Source organism: Notechis scutatus, chromosome 13, assembly GCF_049901735.1.
Source record: "Notechis scutatus isolate UNSWTSFEM ecotype Mainland chromosome 13, rNotScu1.2, whole genome shotgun sequence".
In the NCBI taxonomy this organism is placed as follows: Eukaryota; Metazoa; Chordata; class Lepidosauria; order Squamata; family Elapidae; genus Notechis; species Notechis scutatus.
Window position 1 is genome coordinate 7,903,363 of NC_142021.1, and position 20,236 is coordinate 7,923,598.

Genomic DNA, 20,236 nt, shown 5'->3' on the forward strand with positions numbered 1-20,236 from the left:
ATCCTGAATGGCTCAAGGTTGACTCAGCCTTCCATCCTTCTGAGGTGGGTAAAACGAGGACCCCAATTGTTGCGGGGGCAAGAGGTTCTATAAACCACTTCCAGAGAGGGCTGGAAAACACTGTGAAGTGGTATATAAGTTTAAGTGCCAAGTACTAAAACTCACTTAACAACTTTCTTCCTTAAGCAATGGAAATTTTCGGCTCAGTTTTGGTCATAAGTCGAGAACTGCCCGTACCGGCTCGTTGGTAGAGCAACTGAGTTATAATTAGGCCACATCCGGTGCACTCTGTGTTCCCTCCTTTATAACAGTCTCTATTTTTCATGTTGTAAATAAGTGCCTCTCGTTTCAATGTGTTCCTGTTTGCAGAGGCCTTCATAAATCCAATTTTGGTAGTACAAATTGCTGCTGTTTGTAAATATAGGTTTTATGTTTCGGAGCTATAATCTCATAATCTTTTTTTTATGGAACTGAATTATGTCACAGGAAATTGCTTCGGTAGTACAAATTCTTCAATTTCCATCTACACACACACACACACACACACACACACAGAGTCAGAAGTTGCATAAATCTTTGTGCTCGTCAAGGTTGTACAGCTTGTTTTGGAGCTCTTATAAATTACTTAGAGAATTTAATTTTTGCTGTGGCTGATTTTTGCTGAGGCTACCTTAAAAATGGATGTCTTCCCCAGTATGTATCTGAATCAGTTTCCCTATATCTGAAGGAAGTTGCTGTCTAATTTGAATAAACAACCTGACTGACTAACAGTACAAAGTCATGATGCGTTTGGGTGTTTCCTGATACAACAAACGGTGATCCACATGTAATGCTAACCCATTATTTGTGAATCAGGCAGGGCACAGCTTCAGTATATCCACAAACAGTTGTGATTTCGCTGACAGGAATGGATTCTAGCTTATGGATTTCCGTGCTCTATCTTGATAATGCTTCTTTCCCCCCCCTATTTTTGTAGCCAAGAATTGAAATGGGAATAGAACTAGCTTTCATTTTGGATAGTAAATCACTACAGGTTGTCTACAATAATTCCTTAAATGACCATTCAAAGTTACAACAGCCTTGAAAAAAGTACTAATAAAGGAGAATATTTGTGAGGTGTCCTTAAGGGGCTGCCACAGAGAGGAGGAAGGGGTCAAGCTATTTTCTAAAGCACCTGAAGGCCAGACAAGGAACAACGGATGGAAACTGAACAAGGAGAGATTCAAGCTGGAAATAAGGAGAAGTTTTCTGACAGTGAGAACAACCAACCCATGGAACAGAAGTTGACTTCGGAAGTTGTGGGAGCTTCATCCCTGGAGGCTTTTAAGAAGAGACTTGACTGCCTTCTGTCAGAAATGGTGTAGGGTCTCATGCTTGGACGGGGGCTTGGACTAGATGACCTACAAGGTCCCTTCCAACTCTGTTATTCTATATTTAATGGAATGACTTGCCTTCAGAAGTTGTGGGAGCTTCATCACTGGAGGCTTTCAAGAAGTAACTGGACTGCCATCTGTCAGAAATGGTGTAGGGTTTCCTGCTTGGGTGGGTGGATTGGACTAGATGACCTACAAGGTCCCTTCCGACTCTGTTAATCTGACTTTAATCTGATTTTAATGAACAAAAGGACCAGGGGAGACAAGATAGCGGTCTTCCAATATTTGAGGAGCTGCGACAGAGAGGAGGAAGGGGTCAAGCTATTCTCCAAACAAAGCACCCGAAGGCCAGACAAGGAATAATGGGTGGAAATTGATCAAGGAGAGATTCAACCTGGAAATAAGGAGAAACTTTCTGACAGGGAGAACAATCAACCCATGAACTAAGACGTTGCCTGCTGCAGGAGTTGTGGGAGCTTCATCCCTGGAGGCTTTTAAGAAGAGGCTGGACATCCATCTGTCAGAAATGGGGTTGGGTCTCCTGCTTGGGCAGGGGAGGTTCGACTAGATGACCTACAAGGTCCCTTCCAACTCTGTTAATCTAATCCTTGGTGCTCTCTGAGCTTGTTTGTTGAAAAAAGTGACCTTTGACTGTTTCTCACACACAACCATTGTAGCATCCCCACGTTCCCGTGATCCAAATTCAGACGCTTGGCAACTGACTCATATTTATGACGGTTGCAATGTCCCAGGGTCATGTGATCCCCTTTTGCGACCTTCCGACAAGCAACGTCTATGAAGAAGCCAGATTCACTGAACAACCTTGTTACTAGTTTAACAGCTGCAAGGATTTGCTTAACAACTGTGGCTGTAAAACGGGGCAAAAAAGTTCTCAATAGCTGCCTTGCTTAGTGACAGAAAGTTGGGCTTGATTGTGGCCGTAAGTCGAGGACTGCCTGCATTTGGAACTGCAGTTGTTTTACTTGGTGCAGTTGCCCCTTAAAAAAAAAAAGTGGTTTATCAACAGGCACAGATGTTTGTTTGTGCTTACCTGGGATAATCCAGGTTTGTTTTTATGGCTTGCTTAAACTTCTTCACTGAAAGTTAAAGCCACGGCAGCTAAATAAGAAGGCAACAAATAAACCTTAGATTTGCCAAGGTTTGTTCAGCAAGCCATAGGTAAACAGTGCTTTTGCACATAGTGAACTCGTCCATTTATTTCCATCCTAACTGAAACCACAATATTTTGAACCCAGAGTCCTTCACTCCTCTGCTTGCAACGGAATACCTTATGCCACCAGACTTGAAATTTTAGGCTTCAATAGAAATAACATGCAGCTAGCACTATACTAATAACACAAGGGAAAAAATGAAATTAACTGTTATATGTATCTGTATGCTATAGTTTGTATGGCCAAAATGATGGCCAAGAAAGTTGCACTGTGTTCAATTGTTCGTAATGTTAATTCAATAAAATTTATTTTAAAAAAATTCTAAAAAAAACGGAACAAAAATTTTAGGTTTAGACAACATAGAATTACACCACCTTCGGTTTGACCTAAGCGTAGTACATAAAATTATCCGTTGCAATGTCCTACCAGTCAATGACTACTTCAGCTTCAACCGCAACAATACAAGAGCACACAACAGATACAAACTCAATGTTAACTGCTCCAAACTTGATTGCAGGAAATATGACTTCAGCAACAGAGTGGTCAATGCCTGGAATGCACTACCTGACTCTGTGGTTTCTTCCCCAAACCCCAAACACTTTAATCTCAGACTGTCCACTGTTGACCTCCCCCCATTCCTAAGAGGTCTGTAAGGGGCGTGCATAAGCACACCAGCATGCCTACCGTCCCTGTCCTAATGTTCCCTTTTATTCGTATCCATTTCATGTATTAATAATCACGTTTATATTTACACATGTTATCTAACACATGCTTGACAAAATAAGTAAGAGTCCTCTTTTTAGACTTGGGATTGGCTTGCTGGCGTAAGCCAGCTCTCAGAAACCATAGTTTATCTGAGCCAGGAAAGGAGTGCATTGGCAAATGCCAGACAAAGGCTTTGCAAACCTTAGGCCTATTTCTCCAAACCAAGGTAAGCTTCATAGCGTTCACCCATCTTTTTGTTCTCCTTTGTTAGCCTTTGTATTTCTTGCCTCGGTGGATGAAACCGATTTTGAGGCACATAGGTCCGTTCAAAGCCACACGTTCTTCAATGGATGTGTTTCGACAGAGTACGAATAAAAAAATAAACCAAATATGATCAGGAAACTGCTTCAAGGCGGCAGCCGGCTGCTTGTTGGCAGCAGTGGTGCGATTGCATTAATTAACTCGGCTGGGCTGTGTGGGTGTCGCCCAAATTTTCGCAGGAGTTTTCTTGACACTTCCCGGCAACGCTGTAATTGCATGGTAGAACGCATAGGAGGTCACAGATTCAACCCTTGAATCTTCAAATAAGACTAAGAGAAATCTGTTTAATTGGCTTCTTTCTCCTCCCCCCCCAGCATGTCTGGGAATGGAATAGGAATATAGGAATAGGAATAATGGAATGGAATGGAATGAGAATGGAATGGAATGGAATGGAATAGAATAGAATAGAATAGAATAGAATAACAAACAAGAACAGAATAGAATAACAGAACAGAACAGAACAGAACAGAATAGAATAACAGAACAGAACAGAGTAGAATAGGACAGGATAGAACAGGATAGAATAGAATAGAATAGAATAGAATAGAATAGAATAGAATAGAATAGAATAACAGAACAGAACAGAACAGAATAGAATAGAATAGAATAGAATAGAATAACAGAACAGAATAGAATAGAATAACAGAACAGAACAGAACAGAATAGAATAACAGAACAGAACAGAACAGAACAGAACAGAACAGAATAGAATAGAAGAGTTGGAAGGGACCTTGGTGGTCTTCTAGTCCAACCCCGTGCTCAGGCAGAAAACTCTACGCCACTTCAGATAAATGGCTGTCCAACCTGTTCTTCAAAATTTCCAGTGTTGCAACATTCACAATTTCTGGAGGCAAGTTGTTCCACTGATTAATTGTTCTAACTCTCAGGAAATTTCCTCTTCGTTCTAGTCAGGGAATTCCTCTTTAGTGCTAGAAAGATCATCAAACATAGAGCAGATCTTGAATCCAGGATCTGGGTGTTGGCAAAACAGGCAGGAATCCAGGTTAAAATGGCAATCCTAAATCAAGGACTATCCATATCTGCAGCTAGCCTAAAAATGACTGAGCTCATGTTCTGCATTTTTTTTTCCAGTTTCTATAGCTGCCCAACCCATCCAGGCAACTCTGGGCAGCTTACAGCTCCAAAATTGTAAAATGATTAAAACGATGTAGAAAACATGGAAACAATTAAAAAAAAATCTGCAGAATATAAGACCTGTTGAATCCAAGTGCACCGCATCGTGGCTCAGGGTCATAAGCAAGCTCTGATTATTACGCCTTATTCAGCAAACCCTAGTTAAGCTTGCTTAGGGTGACATGTAACAACAGTTCCTTTTTTTTTTTTCCTTTCATGCAGCTGAAGTAATAAAACAAACGTCGTTTTTCAGTGCAATCACAGATTTTCTCTTCTTTCCCTACAGGCTTATCCTAGCAGCTAACAGAGATGAATATTACCACAGGCCCTCCAAATCCGCCGATTTTTGGGACAATAGCAGTGAGATTCTCAGTGGTACGTATAGTGCTCTCTGGGTATGTGTTTAAGTCAAGCAATGTGTCTCAATCGGCTAGCTGTCAGGATTCCGGCAGTTACCCCCATTTAAATCATGAGTCTCGAGCCAAACTTCCAAAACTTCAAAAGGATTTATTGGGAGTTAACATGTCCGGCAGTGCCTGGGTGTAGCCGACTCTGAGACACATCATTCATTGCCACCCTTGACCCTGGTTTTCCCCCACCCCTCTGGGTTTATCGTAATTCCTATTCTCCAATGGGACACATCCATAGCCAAGAGCCATCAGTCGTGCTCTCCAGCTAGAATTTTATGTGGCAGAAACTTCGGTCAACTAGTTACTATCTTTGAAAACATTTATGGAATGTAGTGTTTTATGAGTTGATATCTCGACTTACGGCTGGTCACTTAACGAATGTTTGAATTTATAACAGCCTCAAAGAAAGTTATTTATAAGCCGTCCTTGAAGTTAGGACTGCTGCACTGATCTCTGCAGTCACATGGATGCATTTTGGGTGCATAGCAACTGGCTGGTTGTCCTGGTCCTGTGATTGAATTTTGGGATATATTTTTTTATGTTTTCTGGGTGGGGGGTGGGGGGGGAAGGTTAAAAAATGCTCTTTTTATAAACTAGATTCAGACTTATGGCCACCTGATTCACTTAACAACCGTGGTGAGTTGCTTAACTCAACGTCTCCTGGCGATCAGCCCAAAGTCATCCAGTTGGCTTTCATGGCTAAGGCAGGGCTAGAAACCCGAGTCTCCTGGTTTCTGGCCTACACCAAACTGGCTTTCCCTGAAATAATATTCCTTAATGAGGGTTGTAGCTATGTGCATACTGGAACAGGTACTTTAGGATGGCTAGGCAGGAGAGAGTGAGCGAGAAAGAGCGGAAGGAAGGAAGGTTACAGAGCAGCGTTTTAGTGGGGCCCCTTGAAATCCCATGATTTTTATTTTTCAAGTGCGCAGCTTCAGCAGACCCAATGCTACCCATTTTAGAAGCATTTCTGTAGATCTTTCTCTCTCTCTTTCCCTCCCTCCCTCCCTCCCTCTCTCTTTTCTTCTCCCTCCCTCCCTCCCTCCCTCTCCTTCCTTCTCCCTCTCTCTTTCTCCCTCTCTCTTTCTCTCTCCCTAAAAAACCGAAATATTTATTGCATTCCTCACTTGATAACCATTTCCAGTCTCTGCCCCTCCTTCCTTCCTTCCTTCCTTCCGCTCTTTCTCACTCACTCTCTCCTGCCTAGCCATCCTAAAGTACATGTTCCAGTGTACACATAAATAAAAATGAGATTGGAACAGTCAGACCATGGCGGTTTGTTTTTTTTAAAAAAAAAAAAACCTCTGTGAAGATTCGTCTCTTCTGCTTAACGTTGTTGTCTTTGGCAGGGATCCTGCGGAGGATAAATTATTCTCTCACTCTTTCTGTCTGCCCCAAAGTTCTTTCTTTCTTTCTTTCTTTCTTTCTTTCTTTCTTTCTTTCTTTCTTTCTTTCTTTTCTTTTCTTTTCTTTTCTTTCTTTCTTTCTTTCTTTCTTTCTTTCTTTCTTTCTTTCTTTCTTTCTTTCTTTCTTTCTTTCTTTTTAACTTTCTAAAAGTCTGGTTTCCATTCTGAATTCTTGGCGAGTATGGGCTGCCCCTCTTCTCCCTTATTTATACAGAGCAGTGCTTAGCGAGGAAGGGTTGAAATTTGAATTTTAAAAGCATTCTGGTCTGTTTTGATGTATTTATCCTCTCTCTGAGCTGTGTGTGTGTGTGTGTGTGTGTGTGTGCGTGCGTGCCCTTGGTTTTTTTAAGGCCTTGAACTGTCAATCTTCTCAAGAAAGTGGGTAGTTTATCTTCTGCTTCTTCATCTCCGCTTTTGTGAAAACTGTTTTACATCGCCTTAGTGTATTTTTTTTAACTTACCTTTAACTTTTTTAACTTTAACTTTTTTTAACTAACTTTAAAAGGTAGTCCTCGACTTGCAACAGTTCGTTTAGTGACCGTCCAAAGTTGCCGCGGCAGTGAAAACAAGGGACTTACAACTTGTTTTTCGCAGTTACGACCGTTGCATGATTGCGCAGTCAAAATTCAGAGGCTCGGCAACTGGTTCACACTTATGACCGTTGCTGTGTCCTGAGGTCCCTCTTTTGCAACCTTCTGACGAGCAAACTCAATGGGGAAATTAGATTCCTTTAACGACCAGGTGATTCACTGATGAACTGCAGTGATTCACTTAACTACGGTGGCCAGAAAGTTCGTAAAACGGGGCAACTTTGAGCTCGGCTGTGGTCGTAAGTCAAGGGCTTCCTATTACGCCTTTCCTGTCCTCACACCAAGAAATCACTCCCCGGTTTTGAGTGCTGTTTGTTGGTTATCAACCAGACGTTGCTTAATGGTGCCCAGGTGATTCATTTTTGTTGTTGTTGTTGTTAATGGCAGGCTTGGATATGGAAGAAGGGAAAGAAGGTGGGTCCTGGCTTGGAATCAGCAAGAAAGGCAAGATGGCCGCCTTGACCAATTACATGCAGCCTCAGATCAACAAGCATGCAAAAGGAAGAGGCAAGTATGTAGTAGGAAATGAGAAGCTGGTGGGATATCATGTCAGGGCTCCAACATGAACCCCCATTCAAATCACAAGTCTCTAGTGGCATTTCTCAGAGTAAAAAAGCCTGATTGATTAGGAGTTGACATGTCTGCGTTTCCTGGTTGCAGCCAACTCTGACACATCACTCATTTCACCCTTGACCCTGGTCTTTCCCCCCACCCCCTGGATGTATGTTCTCCAATGAGACACATCAATAGCCGAGAGTCATTATTCATGCTCTCCAGTAATAATCTTATTTGCGAACAGCTTTGGCTGCCAAGGCGATTATCTGAGGCATTTAAGGAATGCACTGCTTTTCTCTACTCCTTTCCTGCTGGCAACTAAAAAAGACCAAAGGTGTATTTTTTTAGTTGACAACCTGCTTAACTAAGAAAAAAAAATGTTTATCCTCCGTAACTGTAATAAAGCAAACTGGTCAGTCCTAGAGGAGATCAACCCTGACTGCTCTTTAGAAGGCCAGATCCTGAAGATGAAACTCAAATACTTTGGCCACCTCTTGAGAAGGAAGGAAAGACTCACTGGAGAAGAGCCTAATGCTGGGAACGATGGAGGGCAATAGAAGAAGAAGGGGATGGCAGAGGAGGAGGTGGCTGGATGGAGTCACTGAAGCAGTCGGCGTGAGCTTAAATAGACTCCAGAAGACGGTAGAGGTCACGATGGGTCGGACATGACTTTGCAACTAACAACAACAATTATATAATTAAAAACTGTAATTACCGTCTATAGTTAAAGAGGGAGCCCTGATGATTAGAATGCAATATTGAAGGCTAACTCCACTCACATTGCCTCCTTCAATCCTGACTGACTGAAGGTTGACTCAGCCTTCCATCCTTCCGAGGTCAGTAAAATGAGGACCCAGTTTGTTGGGGTCAAGAGGCTGACCCTGTAAACTGCTTAGAGAGGGGCTGTAAAGCACCGTGAAGCAGTATATAAGTCTTAGGGCTATTGCTAGTGCAATTGCCCTTCCTTCCTTCCTTCCTTCCTTCCCTTCCCTTCCCTCCCTTCCCTTCCTTCCTTCCTTCCTTCCTTCCCTTCCCTTCCCTTCCCTTCCCCTTCCTTCCTTCCTTCCTTCCTTCCTTCCTTCCTTCCCTTCCTTCCTTCCTTCCCTTCCTTCCTTCCCTTCCTTCCTTCCTTCCTTCCTTCCTCCCTTCCCTTCCCTTCCCTTCCCCTTCCCCTTCCTTCCTTCCTTCCTTCCTTCCTTCCTTCCTTCCTTCCTTCCTTCCTTCCTTCCTTCCTTCCTTGTGGTTAGAATGCAGTATTGCAGGCTAATTCTGCTGACTGCCAACAGTTCAATCCTGACCGAAAATGAGGACCCAGCTTGTTGGGGGCAAGAAGCTGACTCTGTAAACTGCTTAGAGAGGGCTGTAATCCACTATGAAGTGGTATAAAAGTCTAAGGGCTATTGCTAGTGCTCTTCCTTCCTTCCTTCCCTTCCTTCCTTCCTTCCTTCCTTCCTTCCTTCCTTCCTTCCTTCCTTCCTTCTTCCCTCCCTCCCTCCCTCCCTCCCCCTCCCTCCCTCCCTTCTTTTCAAGGTGTACAGTGGTTATAATGCAGTATGGCAAGCTCATTCTGCTCACGGCCGGCGGTTAGATCCTGACCAGCTCAAGGTTGACTAAGCCTTCTATCTTTCCAAGGTCTCTTTGGCTCTCCCATCCCCAATAAAGATATTTTGCAAACACGGAGTTGAATAAACTAAAAGCAGGCAAGTGTTAATACCTTCATTGAGACGTTCTGCTAAAATAAACACAATCTATGGCTTAAAAACTAAAGCTTTTTTTTTCCTCACCAAGCTCCGTGGTCAACCCATTATATTGCGCAGCCGGCAAATATTTATTGCGTTACTGAGATATTGTATTTATTAAACAAATGGCCCTCTAATTGAGAGGGTTGGCTTTTATTGCTCCGCTGGTCAATAAGAGTGATAATTCTTCTGTTCTAATCAGCATTTTGCCAGATGGCATGAAGTTGACCTAACCATCTTCTCCTCTGCCTGCCTTAAAGCAGTAGCATTACAAACCAACTCCCTAGTTATAAACCCCTTGTTATGTTCCTTTCTTTGCAGGTGCCCTGGTCACCAATTTCTTGACCTCAGAAATGGACAGTTACTCTTACTTGAAGAAAGTGGCCTTGGAAGGACACCTTTACAATGGCTTTAATTTGATAGCAGCAGACTTAAGGTAAGTCTGTAGTAAACCTTATCCACTTAGCAGCGAAACTCAGAATCTGACCCCGCAGGTGTTAACGTGTATGTTGCTTTATAGCACAAGGTCTGTGCTACCTGGTGTGTGGTTTTTTTCCCCATCTTAAGCATGGGGTTTGAGTTCAGAAATGGAGAATCACAACTTTGGCTTCAGTTTTGATTGCCCAAGTTTTTTTCTGAGTCAAGGCCATTTCCCCCCCCCCGGTGGGAAACCGCTGGATGCTTTTAAGTTGAATGTTGTTCTTGCAATCTTTTCGGATCTGTCATTCATGGCTTTTGGAGTTTCCCCCCATCGCTCTGCTTTTTGCATTTCTGTCGCTTCCCCCAAACTGCTTCAGGTCCACTATACCCTACCGTATGGCGACTTTCCACACTGTAAAGGTAAAGGTTTCCCTCGCACATACGTGCTACTCTGTTCCGGCTCTAGGGGGCGGTGCTCATCTCCGTTACAAAGCCGAAGGAGCCAGCGCTGTCCGAAGACGTCTCCGTGGTCATGTGGCCGGAAGGACTAAACGCCGATAAGGCACACGGAATGCTGTTCCCTTCCCACCAAAGGGGTCCCTATTTTTCTACTTGCATTGTTTACGTGCTTTCGAACTGCTAGTTTGGCAGAAGCTGGGACAAGGAACGGGAGTTCCCTCCGTTACGCGGCGCTAGGGATTCGAACCGCTGAACTGCCGACCTTTCTGATCGACAAGCTCAGCGTCTTAGCCAGTGAGCTACCGCGTCCCTTGCTTTCCACACTGAGCCCTGTTTAAATCTAATTTACAGCATATTGAAGAATAAGTTGGTCTTTTAAACGCCTTGTCCATTGTCCTTGATGGTGGATGGAAACTAATCAAGGAGAGAAGCAACCTGGAATTATAGAGGAACATCCTAATAGTGAGGACATTTAACCAGTAGAACAGGCTGCCTTCAGAAGTTGTGGGAGCTCCATCATGCGAGGTTTTTAAGAAGAGATTGGACAGCCACTTGTCTGAAATGGTATAGGGCCTTGATGGCGAAGCTATGGCACGCATGCCAGAAGTGGCACGCAGAGCCATCTCTTCGGGCACGCCAGTCATCGCCCGTTGCTCTTCCGGGTTCCGGCGCATGCGTGCACACCAACCAGCTGGTCTTTGAGCATGCGGGAGCACCGGAAACCAAAAGAGCAGCTCCCCACCGCACATGCGTGCACCGGGAAGCCGAGCTTCCAGTTTTCAGCACAGCTGGTCTTCGTGTGTCATGCACACACCAGAAACCCGGAAGACCAGGTGGTTGGTGCGCATGCGCGTGCTGAAAACGGCAAGCTCAGCTTCCCAGCGCATGCATGCGCGCCAGGGGACTGCTCTTCAGTTTCCAGCACTCCCACGTGTGCACGCTGGCGAGCTGCTCCTCTCATTTCCGGCAGTCCCACGTGCACACACGCACTTCTGTTTCATCCCTTGGTGCCCCCAAAGGTTCACCAACACTAGTCTAGGGTCTCCTGCTTGAGCAGGGGGCTGGACTAGAAGACCTCTAAGGTCCCTTCCATCTCTATTCTGATTGATTTCCCAATGTGCTGAGTTCCTACACATGGACTAAATGAGAAGCACATTCCTGATACCAGAATTCTTTAATGTTTAGCTTGCATGACAGCCTTTTTCTAACTGTACAGTTCTGTGTTTCTTAATCTTGGGAATTTTCAGTTGTGTGGATTTCGGCCTCCCAGAATTGCCCAGCTAGCATGCTGGCTGGGGAATTCTGGGAGTTGAAGTTCATACACCTTAAAATTGCCACGGTTGAGAAATACCGGTATGCAGCTGGCCCTCACCTTACAATCACAGTGAAGCCCCCAAATTTACGTTGTTAAGGAAGGCAGTTGCTGAGTTGTGCCCCGTTTTACGACTTTTTTTTGCCATGGTCAAATCGCTGCAGTTGTTAAATGAGTTGTGCATTTTGGTTCCTTGCTTGTCAGAAGCTGGCTAGGAAGATCGCAAATGCTGATCACGTGACCCCCCAGGACTCTGCAACCTGTCATCAATACACACCAGTTGCCAAGCACCCAAATTTAAGATAGAAGATAGAATAGAATTCTTTATTGGCCAAGTGTAATTGGACACACAAGGAATTTGTCTTCGGTGTATAGGCTCTCAGTGTACATCAAAGACGTAAGTGATAAATCATGACCATAGTCATCATGAATGCATTCATCATGAATCATGAATTCATGCAATACTTGGTGATAGTCATGGGATACTAAATAAGCAACATAAATCGTACTAGGAAACTAAAACAATATACATTGTAAAGATACAAGCAATAAAGTTATAGTCATAAGTAGAAAAGGAAATAGATAATAGGAAGGATGAGAAGAAGAAGAATACAACCTTAGTAATTAATTCTGTTAGCTTTGGAAGCCATATTGAGACCAGATGCTCCCACGCTGCCACATTTTGAGCCTGTGAAAGTGGGAGGGGGGAATTTCTTGGAGTGTATGTAGTTAGACCTAATAACATTCTTTTTCTAATTCAAGGTCATGTTATTGTGCACATAAGTGAGGGGAAGTCTTACGTTGGAACGGATGGTGATTGGGGCATGTGATGCGATGATGGGTGCAGGGATGGATTTGTAGTTTTTACTTATTGCAAGGAAGCCCGGAAGTTTCAGATTTGGGATTCCCCAGTTGTGGCAGTTTACTATCCAAATAAAAAGAACCTTCGAGAAGATGCCTGTCTCGGAGTTATTGGTTGGAGTGGTGGGTTGCTGGAACGCTGACAAGTTCGACAACGTTGTGGGAATTAGTTGTTTAGCAGAGTGATGGCATTCAGGAAAACTCAGTCCATGGGTTTAGTTGTTCCAGTGTGCAGTGCCCTATAGCGTCGTTTTGAGAGTAGAAGTTGAAACAATTTATGTCCAGGATGTAACCAGTTAATGAATATTTCAGCTTTAACCACAAACACAAGAGCACACAACAGATATAAACTTAATGTAAACCACTCCAAACTCGATTGCAAGAAGTACGATTTCAGCAACAGAGGGGTCAATGCTTGGAACTCACTATCTGATCCCGTTGTCACCTGCTCAAACCCCTCACTCCTTTACCCTCAAACTAACCTCTATTGACCTCACCCCATTCCTAAGAGGTCTGTAAGGGGCGTGCATAAGCACACAATCGTGCCTACCGTCCCTGTCCTATTGTCCCCAACTATTAGTTCCTATTTCTTATATTTAAACTTATGTTTATTCTTATTTCTGTAAGCTTTTGACAAAAATAAATAAATAAATATGAATGAATGAATGAATGAATGAATGAATGAATGAATGAATGAATGTGAGGGCTCTGTAGATATTTTCACAGCCCTCTTTTTGACTCGTGCAGGATGCAGGTCCTCCATGGAAGGCAGGTTGGTAGCAATTGTTTTTTTCTGCTGTTCTAATTATCCTTGAAATCTGTGTCTGTCTTCTTTGGTTGTAGAGCCAAACCAGACAGTTATAGAGATGCAGATGGCAGACTCCTCTTTTAGATAGATTTTAGATATATCTTTTATATATATTCGCCATCTTGAGTTACTTATGGATTAATGAAAGTGGGATTTTAAAAAATGAAATTGTGGTGCCATGATGGCAGAGGTAGCCCTGGTGCTACGGATGATGAGCCAAAATTTCTGGATAAACCTGGCACAGTTTAAACTGTGCTCATCCACAATCAAATTCTTGAAAGAAATGATTCCCCCCACTGGGACCGAAAACGTCTTATTGGTATCTGACCCCTGAATTCCCCCATTGTCAAAAGCAATGTTCAAAAAAAAAAGGGGGGGGGAGAAAAGGTTACCCTTTCTTGACTGCAAATCAAAGCACCGCCGTACATATTTTGACAAGGACAGGGAAAATATCCTTGGCAATAATTGCTTCGGAGATCTGTTTCTGACAGCTTGATCAAGCCGCTAGGAAGAACGGATGAGCAGCTCTTTAGAAAAATTAATCGCTGAACTCAGAGCCAAAGAGGAGCGATGTTCAGTTTTCAAAATATGCCAAGACTCTCATGTTGGCTTTCGTTCCCACAAAAGGAGGATTGCGGTTCTCCTGCTCCGTTTGTAGTGCAGATACAAGCAAGAATAAATGCAGCGTAGGTGTTGTAGCCTGTCGGCCAGCAGCCAAATCAGAAGAGGTGGAGGAAGTGTGGGAGTCAGGGCCAGCCTCAAGGCAACCTGAGAGCTCCAAAAAGGGGAAGAGGAAATGGAGCTGGCTGAGAGAGGAGAGAGGAGAGAGGAGAGAGAGAGAAAGAGAGAGGAGAGAGAGAGAGAGAGAGAGAGAGAGAGAGAGAGAGAGAGAGAGAGAGAGAGGCGGAGAGAGCCTGGGCCGTCTGTCAGCCCTCAGATGGAGAGTCAACAGCCCCCAGGTCTGGAGGTGGCTGATGAGGAAGAGGAGGAACAGCTGGCTCCAGTGCCTGATGCGCAACTGCAAAGAAGGCAGAGGAGAGGAGAGCAGTGGAAATCTATGGGACAGTCCTTGGGAGGGAAGAGCCACCACTGCCAGTGAAGCCCCAGCCTAGCTCTGGGGATAAAAGGCAGAGGACAGAGATGAATAGCTGTAGCAGACAACTATTCATCTCCCTGCTGGACAAACTTGTTAGCCTGCGGTGAGAGAGAAACACTTTTTGCCAGGGCTGCTCCTAATAAAGGAATCATTGATTTAATTACAGAGGGTTTGTTGTGTTTGGGGAGCTGGGTCAGAACAGTAGGTTTCTGATCTCCACGAATGAGAGATGATGCTGAATCAACGGTCATCATAACCATTATTTGCTGGCTGTTTCAAAGTGTAGCTCTGAAGGCCAGAGCAGCCATGGTAAGTTTGCCATCATGACCCATGATGATAATTCTGGTGAAATAATAGCAATCAAAAGTTATATACCGCTTCACAATAATTTCCAGCTCTCTCTAAGCGGTGTACAGAGTCAGCCTCTTGCCCCCCAACAATCTGGGTCCTCATTTTACCCACCTCGGAAGGATGGAAGGCTGAGTCAATCTTGAGCCAGTCAGGATTGAACTCCTGGCGGTGGGCAGAGTTAGCCAGCAATACTACATTCTAACCACTGTGCACCATGGATGGATGGATGGATGGATGAATGGATGGATGGATGGATGGATGGATGGAAGGAAGGAAGGAAGGAAGGAAGGAAGGAAGGAAGGAAGGAAGGAAGGAAGGAAGGAAGGAAGGAAGGAAGGAATAGCAACAGCACTTAGATTTATATACCACTTCACAGTGCTTTACAGCCCTCTCTAAGCAGTCTACAGGGTCAGCCTGTTTCCTTCAACAGTCTGGATCCTTATTTTATTGACCTCAGAAGGATGGAAAGATGAATCAACCTTCGGCTAGTCAGCATTGAACTCCTGGCAATGAGCAATGAGTTAGCCTGCAATACTGCATTCTAAATACTGCACCATTAAGACTCCTCAAATGTTTTTTTTTTTCCTTAATTAGGAGGTGCTACATATCCCCAGCAGAGATCATTCAATAAATCTCCCTGTCCATGCTAGTGTTAGGATGTGCAATCATCCCTTTTGGGAATGAGAGCATCGTTGTTGTGGTGGTTGTTTTTCTCGCTTCCAAAATTGCCGGCAGCAGTTTCTAACAACCGAGGTGCGTGTATTTGCAGAGATTCTTCTGGGGGAACCCAGAATGCAGGAAAAACAAACTGCAGATGTTCTGAATTAGCAAGCCTGCACATCTAATGTATCACCCGACATCTCAGTCCACCCCCATCCTTATACTTCAAGAATCCTGAATCCTACGTTACTCCCTCAAAATAGGAATTAATATTCTTTTTGCCCAAGGACTGATGTTAAAGTAAGCCACCAGGGACTGACTTGTGAATAAAATTAGGATGATTGTTGTTTTCTTTTTATTGTACGATTGGGTTCAGTTCATAAGGACGTCAAAGAACTGGCTGTGATGAATTGGTTTCTTACCACTTCCCCTCACTCAATTCATAACTGATTTCATTAATTCTAGTCCTATCCCAAGGATTTCTTAACTTCTGATCAGTAGAAGCATCGCAGAAAAGCAAAATAAGTTGTTATCAAAGAACTCTAATAATTGCTGTGTGTCAAACATAAATGCTGTTGGTAGTTAAATCATGTTCAAATCGTATTTATTGTTTGTTTGTTGCCCATCTCACTTGTCAAGAGACTTCTGAATTTTGAGCCTCTTTCTCGGTGTAGTCCTGAACTAAAAGTCTTTGGGGCAAAGAGTCTAGTTTCTATTTAACTTGGTTTTATTTACTTAACCTAGTTTAATCACTAGAGCCAGTTTAGTTAGTAGGTAGTTAAGGCACCAGACTAAAAACCAAGAGATTGTGAGTTCTAGTCCTCCCTTAAGCATGGAAGCCAACTGGATGACTCAGAGCCAATCACCAGAAGACTGGGGGTTCTAGTCCCACTTTGGGCATGAAAGGCAGCTGGGTGAACTGGTTCACAGTATCACCGAATGCATGGAATCTTGGCCAGGATAACAAGCCTGCTTTAAACCAAGGTTAGCAGGAATCCTGGATGATCTGGGCGTAATAAACGATAGCCCTAAGTTTAGTCACCATGCAAAGCTCTCCTTCTTTATTTCGCTTAATTTTTGTATTAAAGAAACTCTTTTGCACGCACTGCTCATTTACATTGCAACCTTACAACTTGTGGGCAGCTGTGAATCCACGAGGATCTTACTCATCGACTGAGCACAGTTCTCTGCACAATCCGCTTAAGATTTTCCTCTCTCCCCCTTTCTCTCCCTTTCTCTTTCCCTCTCTTTCTCTCTCTCTTCCTCCCTCTTTCTCTCTCTTTCCTTTTCTCTTTCCCCCCTCTCTTTCCCTTTCTCCTCTTTCCCTTTTTCTCTCTCTTTCCCTCCCTCTCTCCTTCCCTCTCTCTTTTTAATCAAGACAAATAAACAGATAGGAGGAAAACAAAAATCGCCCAAGGAATTGTAGGATAATTCACATGAACGGCTATGCAGTGAGGCCGCATCTTCGATCCACCCTCTTTGCATTGCAAAATACGCACAGTATGTTTGTTGTTTTGCATTATAGTGTTTCAAACTTAAAAAATAACAGCTCTGCCGGAGTGTTTTTCTTTGGAGGAGGGAGCCCATCTAAAAAGAGGAAGCTCGGAATGATTAATGCATGATGCAGAGCCATATTCTCCTGGGACTGCATCCTGCGTTTTGCAGGGAGAAAAGGTATTGGACTTTTAAAAGGTGTTCCTGTCTCACGGGGGGGAAATAAAGTGATAAATCTGAACTATATTTACCCCTGTTGATGTGAGAGCTGCAAAGGAGTTTCAAGAAAGAAAGGAAAAACACCCACCAAATTTAACCCAACCATCTTTCTTCCGTATCTATCTATCTATCTATCTATCTATCTATCTATCTATCTATCTATCTATCTATCTATCTATCTATCTATCCCTATCTATCTATCTATCATATCTATCTATCTATCTTCTTCTTATCTTTGGTTATTCAGGTTTTCTCCTGCGTAAAATTGGAAGTATCCTGGCGACGTTTTGACGAAATCTCATTCATCACCTTCAGGCTTGTGTCTTCGGCTTTGTGCTTCTCGGAGTACTCACTGAGTACTCTCGGAGTACTCAGACGAACACAATACAGAAGCTGATGATGGCAGATGAGATTCTGCCGAAACGTTGCTACAATTTTAAAAGCACAACTATAATGACGTGGGAAAATACCCGAACAAAGCTGAATACCATACATACATACATACATACATACATACATACATACATACATACATACATACATACATCCCTTTTTGTTTTAGTTATTCATTCTCTGCTGGGCCACGCTGAGCACCTCGCTTAAAACTGTTTGCATCCGAAATGTAGTGGATGAAATTTTGGTGACGGTCAAGCAATTTTGAGAAAACGGGTAGAGAATATTCCAAAGCCCGGTACAAAAGCATCCTTCACCATCCAAGGTTTGTTAGCATGTATTCACCTGCATTTCAGGTAGCGCTTGCCCTATCATGATCCACTTAGCGTCTGTTGGAAGTTACCATGGCCCCGACGTAAAGGGACTTACGACAGCCTTTTCCCACGGTCACGTGATCGAGCATTGGAGCCCTTGGCAATGGGCGGGATTTTTCCAACCCTTTGTAACATCCTGGGGTTACCGGATCATCCGTTTTTTGGCCTTCCCAGGTGGCTTCTGACAAATGAATTCAAGCAGTGGGAGGGGGAGGAAGCTTCACTTAATGACCACATGATTCACTTTACAACTGCAGTGATTCGCTTAGCAAGTGTAGCAAAAAGGTTGTAAAATAGGACGGAAGTCATGACCCCAGTTGGATCATAAGTTGAGGACTATCTGTTTTGGCTGCTAGAGTCTGTTCAAGTAAGCTATATCATTTATTTCTTCTAGTCTTTTCCTTCCTTCCTTCCTTCCTTCCTTCCTTCCTTCCTTCCTTCTCCCTCTCCTCCCTTCATTCATTCCTCCCTCCCTCCCTCCCCTCCCATCTTTCTTCTCCTCCTATCCTTCCTCCCTTCATTCATTCTTTCTTTCTTTCTTTCTCCCTCCTCCTTCTTCTTCTTTCTTCTTTCCTTCTTTCCTCCTCTCTCTCTCTCTATCTCTCTCTATCTCTCTATCTCTATCTCCCCATCTCCCTCCCTCCTTTCTCTGTCTGTCTGTCTTGATACCATATAGGTAACAAAGCTGTTTTTATAGTTCCTTCCCCAAGTTTTTCAAGAGGAAATATGGGTGGATTTGTTTTTTAAAAACAAACAAACATGAAACCCACTTCAGGACCTGCTCAACAGCTGGCCTGCATTTCTTATGTTTGAAGGGTAAAGAATTCTGCCATTGATCTGACTAGGCATGGCAAGGGGGCCCTTTTTTTAAAAAAAAGGAGGGGGTGCTTGCCCACCTCAATATGTGCTCACCTTTTGCTTGTCCCAAGAGCGCTATTTCAAAAGGCAACTGGATTTTTTAAATTTCTTTCTTGAAAATGTTTTGCTTCTCATCCAAGAAGCTTCTTCAGTTCCTGAAGAAAAAGAATCTTTGGAAAAAGCATCTTTGGGACAACTCCTGTCCTGAATGATTGTGCAAGGGTAAGGATTAGTCCACAGGAGACAAAATGGAGAAAGAAAGGAGGGGAGGGAGGAAAGGAGAGAGAGAGAGAGAGAGAAGAGAGGAAGGAAGGAAGGAAGGGGAGGGAGGAAGAAGGAAGGGAGGAAGAAAGAAGGAAAAAGGGAGGGAGAGAAGGAAAGAGAAAGAAAGAAAAAGAAAGAAAGAAGAAAGAAAGAAAGAAAGAAAGAAAGAAAGAAAGAAAGAAAGAAAGAAAGAAAGAAAGAAAGAAAGAAAGAAAGAGAAAGAAAGAAAGAAGGAAAGAAGGAAAGAAGGAAAGGAAGAAAGAGAAAGAAGGAAAGGAAGGAAGGCAGGAAGGAGAAAGAAGGAAAGAAAGAAAGAAAGAAAGAAAGAAAGAAAGAAAGAAAGAAAGACAGACAGACAGACAGACAGACAGACAGACTGACTGACAGACTGACTGAAGACTGGACTGGACAGAGACGACAAGACTGGAAATGGTTATTGAGTGAGGAATGCAGTAAGTACTCGGGATTTTTAGTCCGAGCCAGAAGCCAGAAGCAGGGACAAACTGCCAACATGCTGATATCCCGGAGTGCTGCTAATAAAATTATTATTTTTTAAATTATATTTTAGTCACAGACGGAATTATGTTCATCTGTCAGAACAAGTGTGCCCGAATTTTAAAACGCCAAAATTGATGTATATTGCGGCAGTGTCTCCTAAGCTATGCAAATGGCTTTTTTTGCAAACAGCTTTTAGAAAGCGACGGGAAATGTATTTTTCCAACTTCATAAGCTGACATAAATCAAACCAGAGCTGAACACACTACCTACGGTGCCTAAGTCTCCAAAAGGAGAAGGAACAGAGAGGAAAGCTGCTAAATTCACCCAGAATGATGTCCTCATTTCAAAATATGCAAAACCTCTTTCTCTTTCTTCGGAAAGATATGGAACATAAAAAAATAAAAATAAAACAAGAGATAAGGTCGTGAAATCAACATTTAGGAAGGAAGTGATGGAGAGTAAAAGGTGGAAAGGAGGTGGGGATCAGGGAGGGCTGAGAAGGCAGTGGATTAATTCCACTTTAGCCAGGAAAATTGCTGGATTTAAGGTTATAGAGACTTGGATATAAATAGCTGAGTAAACTCTAATTTTTCTAATTAGGCTTCACAGGTGAGCTGATATCTTGAGTGCCCAATATAGAGATAGTCCTCAACTTACAACAGTTTGTTTAGTGACCATTCAGAGTTACAACAGCATTTAAAAAAGGGACATGACTATTTTCACACTTTCAACTCCCCCAGCATCCTGGAATTAAGGGGAAACTT

At 43.2% G+C, this 20,236-nt stretch overlaps 1 protein-coding gene across 1 annotated transcript in view; it reads left to right on the forward strand.

The window, feature by feature from the left end:
* Positions 1-20,236, forward strand: part of TANGO2 (transport and golgi organization 2 homolog) — a 52,562-nt gene that overhangs the window by 17,616 nt on the left and 14,710 nt on the right. Inside the window, exons 4-6 of the mRNA XM_087942902.1 lie at positions 4,992-5,080; positions 7,499-7,618; positions 9,727-9,841. Of these exons, the coding sequence (XP_087799028.1) occupies positions 4,992-5,080; positions 7,499-7,618; positions 9,727-9,841 (324 nt within the window). The remainder of the gene's footprint in view (positions 1-4,991; positions 5,081-7,498; positions 7,619-9,726; positions 9,842-20,236) is intronic.